The 7616-nt window shown below is 37.6% G+C and overlaps 1 protein-coding gene across 1 annotated transcript; it reads right to left on the bottom strand.

The window, feature by feature from the left end:
* Positions 1 to 1956: 1956 nt before the first annotated feature.
* LOC121412742 (cholecystokinin receptor-like) lies at positions 1957 to 3949 on the bottom strand. The gene has a single exon (XM_041605509.1). It carries the CDS (start codon positions 3841 to 3843, stop codon positions 2530 to 2532), a length of 1314 nt encoding a protein of 437 aa, XP_041461443.1. The 5' UTR covers positions 3844 to 3949; the 3' UTR covers positions 1957 to 2529.
* Positions 3950 to 7616: the final 3667 nt, after the last annotated feature.

Here is a 7616-nt window from a genome sequence, read left to right as displayed (position 1 = left end):
AGGATCTGTCTTGGAAAGAACGCTTTCTCATCCACCGTATTATAAGCTGTATCAGCACACGATTATGCCTCAATAAATGCTACGTTTGGTCCATCTTCATGTACGAATATTATGGAAAGAAAGGAAATCGAAAGATGATGTCCCGAAACTCATGGATCTCACACGTAAAGAACAAATATTATTCAAGAACACAAATTCTTATACAATTACCATAGCAGAAGACACAATTTTTTGCAAAATAAAATAATAGAGGGTAAATTTGAGGGAACAGGAGGGAGGGGCGAGAAGGAAAATCTGGCTTGGGAATATCGAGGAGATGACAGGCAGAAAGATATACGTATGTTGTGAGCTAGCGCTGGACAGAGAAAGATGGAAAACCATGACATCCAACCTCTTTAAGGAGAAGGAACAGCAGTAAGGCACGGTAAGATTTTTAGATTCACTTTCTTCAGCAAGATTCGACAACTTTTAGCCTTCATACTTCAGCTCTTGTATTTCCTATATTATCACTTGGAATACAATATTCCTTGTGTGACATCTCAGTCACGCAATTATTCCCTGGTATAGGAGTGTTTTTTTTTTCTAAGCTGAATTTTACCTATAGAAAGTCGCATTTTAACTTTTTAGATATATTAAGATAAATACGCGAAAAAACAACCGTAGGGGACCCTTTCAGAGAGCTTATCCTGTATAAATAAATTAAATGAATGAATTCACTGTCAACTTATACACACATAAACGCCCACAACACGACACCCTGAGGATCAGAAAACGAATTCCCCTTCCATGTATCAAGTCAACATATATCATTGGACACGAACCTTAGACATTACTATGTAATACAGTATTTTATTGTTCTCTCTTCTCCCCTTTCTCTAATTCCGTCCCCATTTTTTTCTATTATTCCCATCGACAGTCATGTCAATGAAAAAATATTAATGAAAAGTAACTAATATAAACACAGACCCTCCCCCCCCCCCTCCCGTTGTCATGGTTGTGCGAACAATAGTGTACCCCAAACAATACCCCACAGTGCATTTGCACCAACGCTATCAAGCTGCATAAATGACACCAGAACGTAACCATATGCCATCATGTTTCATGTCAAGTTGTGAAGTTAAATGTGCAGTCATGATGGGTCGTATTCTGAAGTCAGGTTTAACTTAGACCACGGTCTAACTCTGTGCTAAAATTATGGGAAGCCAAAAGTGTCAAAATTTTTAGTAAGTTGTATGTTTCTAATTTTTCACTGTGCTCTTTCCCGGTTCATCGATGGTGAAGACAATCATCTATTTATACTTCCTAGACAATTATGAATGATTTGATAGCAGAATGAGTAAACGTAAGAAAAAAAGTTGAAAAAGGGAAAGGAAAGATGAAGAAAAAGGGAGACAAAAGAAAAGCATAAAAGTCTGTGTGCGATGTATGTTCTAATGTGCCCTTGTTATTCAAATGAAAAATTGAAGACCTCATCTTCTGGGCGTCAACTTAAGCAAGTTTTCTAGCAAAAGAAGCATTTCAACCCTAGGTAAACTTAATTTTTAGGATCGTTTGTGCCGACTGTTTTGTTGAGGACATAACATTATACACAAATTAATGTAAATACAAGCTCATTTCCGACAGCTTCAGCATTAAAAGTTTTGTCATTTTAAAGGGGATTTACAATTCATACTGACAGATTCCGCAGGCATGACAAGAAATAAAAAAAGAAAAAATCTAACATTTTATTCTACGGGAATCACTGAAACATGTACTGCAGAAAATTGTCTATGTTTTTTTTTCTAGGGGGGGGGGGAGGTAGTTGGTTCAAGGGATTATTCTTTGGCCAAAGGAAACATATTTAGAAAGAAAAATCTGTCATCAGATCAACCTTCTTAGCTATAGTTGATGCGTTCTTCATTATTAACGTTTACTTTTATCCTTCTAACTTTTTCATAATGTTTGCGCAAATCACTTTTAAAAGGATTGTTACTCACTCAAGCAGAAAGATTTGTCAATAGTTCTATCGTCATTTGCTCAAAAAGGTATAATTTATTTCAAAGTATAAACTGTTTTGTCAAACTTATTTACACTGCACCTCCACCCACTGTCCTCTACAGTAACTGTATACCTCTCTTTACTCTTATCGTATTTGTTTCTTACATCACTTATATTTCTTCAAATGATGATATTTTTGGAAATTATCATTCCGACAATGATTTTTTTTCATTGCGAACCTAGGTTAAGGGGGCTAATTGCCTCTTATACAAGACATGCAAGATTGGCCATTTTTGGCCAACCTCTCCGTTTCACTTTTATATATTCAAATCAACTGAGGTCATATCTTGTAAGTTCCGATCTATTATCTCTGCTACTGTTATCATTATTGCTGTATCTGTTTTTGCGATATATTTAACTTTATTTCATTTTGTTTATAATAGTTTGTAAATGTGAAACCGAAATTAATGAAAAATCGAATTCCAACTCCAATTAAGCTTTTTCGCCAGCTTTGTCAACACTAATCTTAAAGCTTTAAGTATGCCGAGGGCGTTATGAATTATCGATGCCGAACAACGTTATGTGCTTCTGCACCGTACCTGCAAACACATCCTTCACGGCAGAACGAAACTTGGGATATTGGGCTGCGTATATCAAGGGGTTGATGGACGAATTAATGAACGTGAATAGATTGAGAATCTGTCGGACGGTTCCAACAACGTAGCCTCTGGCCCTAACTGCTCCTTTAAAAGAGATGACTACAAATGCAATCTGGCTTGGAGCCCAACAAAGGATGTAGATAATGATGACGACCAACAGGATCTTGATGACACGATTCCTAGCGATTATATGATAGGACTGGTTGGAACCTTGAGCTATGACACGTTGCATTTTTCTCGACCGTAGATGAAGTAGGAATGCCATAGCTATCTGGGAACCCAACATCAGAACGACCGGAATGAGCAACCGGATGGTGAAATTGAACATGTTGACCAACTGTAGTGAAGAAGAATCGGAATTGGAGGGCAAACAGTAGATTCGGGATAAGAGATCAGGTTCCGCGATCATGGATATTAGGTAATAGGAGCACGAAAGACACGAGAACACCCATGCTACTATGATGAAAGTGCAAACCCTGCGGTTTGTGAATATTTCCTTGATGCGCAAAGGGTAGGCAACCGCTGCCAGGCGCTCGAAAGAAGCACCAATCAAGATGTAGCTCGAGGAGATAACACATATCCATGACAAGCTACGAGTAAAGATGAGCCTGCAATACAACACACCAGGAAGGCTGTCAGGTACCTGCCGTGCCCTTGGAATGGGTATGTTGAAGATTGATGTCAGCAAGTCAGATATAGCGAGTGCTGCAATGAAAATGTCTGTCGAGTTAGCTGTGGATTTTCTACCAGCCATTACAACGACAACCAGTAGGTTTCCAAGAATACCGATCAAGGAAATGATTAACTGAAGGATGGTTACCCATGTCCATGAAAATTGCCACACCCAGATAGTTGTATCCACACTGGCGACCAAGTCTGTAGCAGGTTGGGAAGTTGTCGTGTCATCGGTGGTAAACTCGTCAGTGAATTCTTGGATGATCAAAGTTTGCAATGAATCAGAGCTATCGTAACTTGACGTACTCGCAGTTGTCGAATCAATGGAGTGTAACGATTGGGAGGAAATCTCGTCAGTATTTTCGTTGTTGTCCGAGCTGAACCTCCAGCCCACAGTCGAGGCTTCTTGAGAGACCTCTGGTGATTGGATTGTTGACTGCTGAGATGAGTTACATGTAACTACGATGACCAGAGAGAGCAAAGTAAGGCGAAGCATCAACCGCCCAGCACTCCGTTTATCAGATTTGCTCATGATTACGTGTTATAGTCCTTGGACTTCTTGAGTCTTAACATGGAATATCGAATCATCAGGTTTAGAACAATGATAAATGGAGGCAACGCGACGGGATTTTGCATCAAGGCAAACCTGAAAGAAAAAAAGACGTTAATATGGTTAGAGGAAATGAACAAGACATGATGAAGAGACTAGGCATGCTATACTAGTAGGTCAATGATGATATTGAGGTTTTATCATGTTTATAATCCAAAAGTAAGACAAACTCCTATCTTTTTAATCATGATCATCTTACGGTAATATTTTGGGGCTTAAAAATATTTGTGGAGCGGGAAAGGGATTGGAAAGCTATCATAGCTTTGTTTAAAAATGACCAGATCGTAGGAATACCCGCGGCTTTTCTTATCATTGATTCGTGCAGTAAATTACATTGGGTTTTTGGGTCCGAAATAACCAAATATACACAACAAAAAAGTAAGTCCCCCCTAAATCAAATTGCTGTAACTTTTAAACGGAATAATTTTGAAATATGATATTTCGTAGGTGGTTTTCTACACTCATTAAGTAACTCCTGAGAAAAAAATGAGGTCAGTGAAGTCGTGCATGAGTAATCAAAGATTGAATTAAAAATGACAATTTTTTGAAAGTCACAAGAGTTGTTCTGATTGAGTAAAGACAAAGTTGGGCCTAAGTTGTTTTTAGGTGAATTTTTATGGTGTTAAAGCTGTTTTACTATCCATCATTTGGCCACCTTATGTTTATGGTTGAGTGAGCACAATATTTTGTGACGTATCATGATAGGGGTTTATGGTAGTTTCCCCTACAACTTGTTGAAAACATGTTAAAATTGGGAAATGTTGGTGCCTCTTCCCAATTACTCGGCCACTCCCCATTTTAAAAGTCTGGATCCACCACTGATTTGTCCATAAATTCAACTGATTCTGAGAAAAAGAATACATTTATGCAGTATAAAGTGTATTCATTCCAAGTTTTTGAATGTGCATGCTCAACCATGAAAATGTGATAAGTTCGAAGTGTGTGGTGATAAAACTGATTGATGAAAAAAAAAACAGCAATTAAGTCACATTTGAAACCGAATATGCCCCTTTATTCACTTTATCACCACTCAAAATGAGTCTGTGACATTGAAAATGCCCCTTTTCCCACTTTGAGGCATGCTCATTCATCCATAAATAAACATATTGATTTCATTTTTGCACTGAATTCTGCCCGTAGGTTGACTCGGATAAACAAAACTGTCAAATGACATTGCTAAAGACAGCCTTGAAAAAAAGTTCCACCATAATGAATAAGGGGTCACCTATTCTTAAACACATGCACCCATAGTGTACACAATGTCTGTGAGAAAGGAAGTCAAAATAAAAAAAAATGAAATGAAGGTTTGTTTCATGGACGGTTATTGTTACTTGTGTCATCAATTTTTTCATGAATATTCGCACATGGCTTAAGATTAATACTATCCAAAAGGCGAGCACACCAAAATAATCGGTTACACTTCGTAATTCCGAAGCTTCGTAATTCCGAAGGTTCTTTATTCCGAAAGTTCGTAATTCCGAAACACGTAAATTGCCTATACCTCGATGTTCGTTAATCCGAAAACGAAAAAGGGTTCGTTAATCCGAACATTTGTGGCGTTATTCCGACGGTTCGTTATTCCGAAGGTTCGATAATCCGAAAACGAAATAAGGTTCGTTGTTCCGAAGGTTCGTTAATCCGAAAACGAAATAAGGTTCGTTGTTCCGAAGGTTCGTTAATCCGAAAACGAAATAAGGTTCGTTGTTCCGAAGGTTCGTTAATCCGAAAACGAAATAAGGTTCGTTTTTCCGAAGGTTCGTTAATCCGAAAACGAAATAAGGTTCGTTAATCCGTTAACGAAATAAGGTTCGTTAATCCGAAAACAAAATAAGGTTCGTTAATCCGAAAACAAAATAAGGTTCGTTAATCCGAAAACAAAATAAGGTTCGTTAATCCGAAAAATGAAAACCGGGAAAGCAGTCGCAGAGGCAAGGGAAGGGGGGCGGGGGACACTGTTGCCGCTCAATTGTTATGAGGATGGGAAGGCAAGGGCGGCCGAACGAATTTTCGTTTGGGGTGTAAAGCCAAAAAATGAAAATCATACGTCAAAATGGACACTTTCCCCTTAAGATTATCATCTGCTTGAAGTCATTGTGTGTTTGATAGTGATTAAGTGGAGAAAAAACTTTTTTTAAGGGATTTCTTATTATGGCAAAACGTATATTTAGTGTTATTTTTCGGGAGAGAGTGTAATGAGCGAGCGGCTTGGTAAAACAAATTCAAAGGTGAAGTTGTAAAATGTTATTTGGGGTCAATTATTCTTAAAATGGCATAATTGCGAGGTGTTGCGAGCGTGAATCACAAGCTAAAACTTTAGGGTATTTCAATAAAAAATGAAAATAAGTTTTTAAAAATCCGAGCAGATTTCTGCTGTCATTAAAAAGATGTGCATCTAACTAAAAAAAAATTAACACGAGCGCAAAACGCAGCTTAAACATACTGACCAGAAAAGGAACCTGTTAAAGAAAGCATTTAGTGACCTCTTTAGGATGCATATTTCACCAATCGAATGAGAGTGCGAAGCGCAAGCTGAAAATTTGCAATATTCCAGCCTGAAAACTTAACTTGTATACTTTAAAAAGAGTATTTTATCTCGAAAAACACGAAAAACGGCATATTTATTTTTGAAACAGGAACTTTCCCATTTTGGAAAATACTCATTTCCCCGTTTTTTATTTCATTTTTGGGATGCAAGTGCCCCCTGCCTCCCTCCCGGCGGATCCAACTTTCGTCAAATAGGGAGGGGGGCAATATTTTTATCAGCCACATTTTCCTCGATCGGCAGCTTAAAGTTTATTTCTTTTGTTTCTTTGAAAGGGTAGTCCTAACAGTCAATAATTAGCTTTATACTTATAAAATATGTAATAACATAATAAACCCTTTTTAAATAATGCTAGCGCGAGCTATATATTTTTTTGATATGATGGGCAATATGTTTGTGATCTTCAAAACGAGATGCCTTTGTAACTAAATTTAGATAATAACTGCGAGCAAGATCACAAACAGAAATTTTAAATATATAAGCTCTGACCTGATCTAAAGGGGACATTTAAAGAACTTTTTGCAGTTAGCCATGAAGACGATGCGTGTTTCAACCAGTGTCGGCGGAATATATTTTCCTGGGGGGAGCCAAAAAAGGGGCCAATAGTTGCAATTTGGTGCAAACGTATATTTTCACCATGAGATTATCATCTGTGTAAAGAGGTTGTGTGTTTTGTAGTAATTGAATTGAGCAAAAAAAATTAAGTGATCACTGATTGATAAATTATATATTTACGTTTCATTTCTGCGAGCGTAGCGAGCAAGCGATTTGGGGGAAGAAATCAAATCTGAAGATGTAAAATTCGCCTTTTTGGTCAATTACTGTTAAAAGGGCATCCTTGTGAGATGTTGCGAGCGAATCACGTGCTCAAACTTTTGGAAATTTCATGTAGCAGGGAAGCCACTTCAGTTCTGAAAACTGTAGTCCCAGCTATTGTTTTTTTACAAGAATGTTTAGAATGTCCAGTTTTCAGGTTGGAAAATCGGAAAATTTTGGCTCACGTTTCTCGCTCGCATCAAGTATTGTTTATTGAGGAACTCATTCTATTCCTGGTTACAAAAAAATATAAAATGTCCAGTTTTCAGGTGGAATATCACAAATCTTAAGCTGGTGGTTCGCGCTCTCATTATTTAGTTCGTGAGATATATATTCT

Source organism: Lytechinus variegatus, chromosome 4, assembly GCF_018143015.1.
Source record: "Lytechinus variegatus isolate NC3 chromosome 4, Lvar_3.0, whole genome shotgun sequence".
In the NCBI taxonomy this organism is placed as follows: Eukaryota; Metazoa; Echinodermata; class Echinoidea; order Temnopleuroida; family Toxopneustidae; genus Lytechinus; species Lytechinus variegatus.
This window is presented reverse-complemented; position numbering and strand designations above follow the sequence as displayed.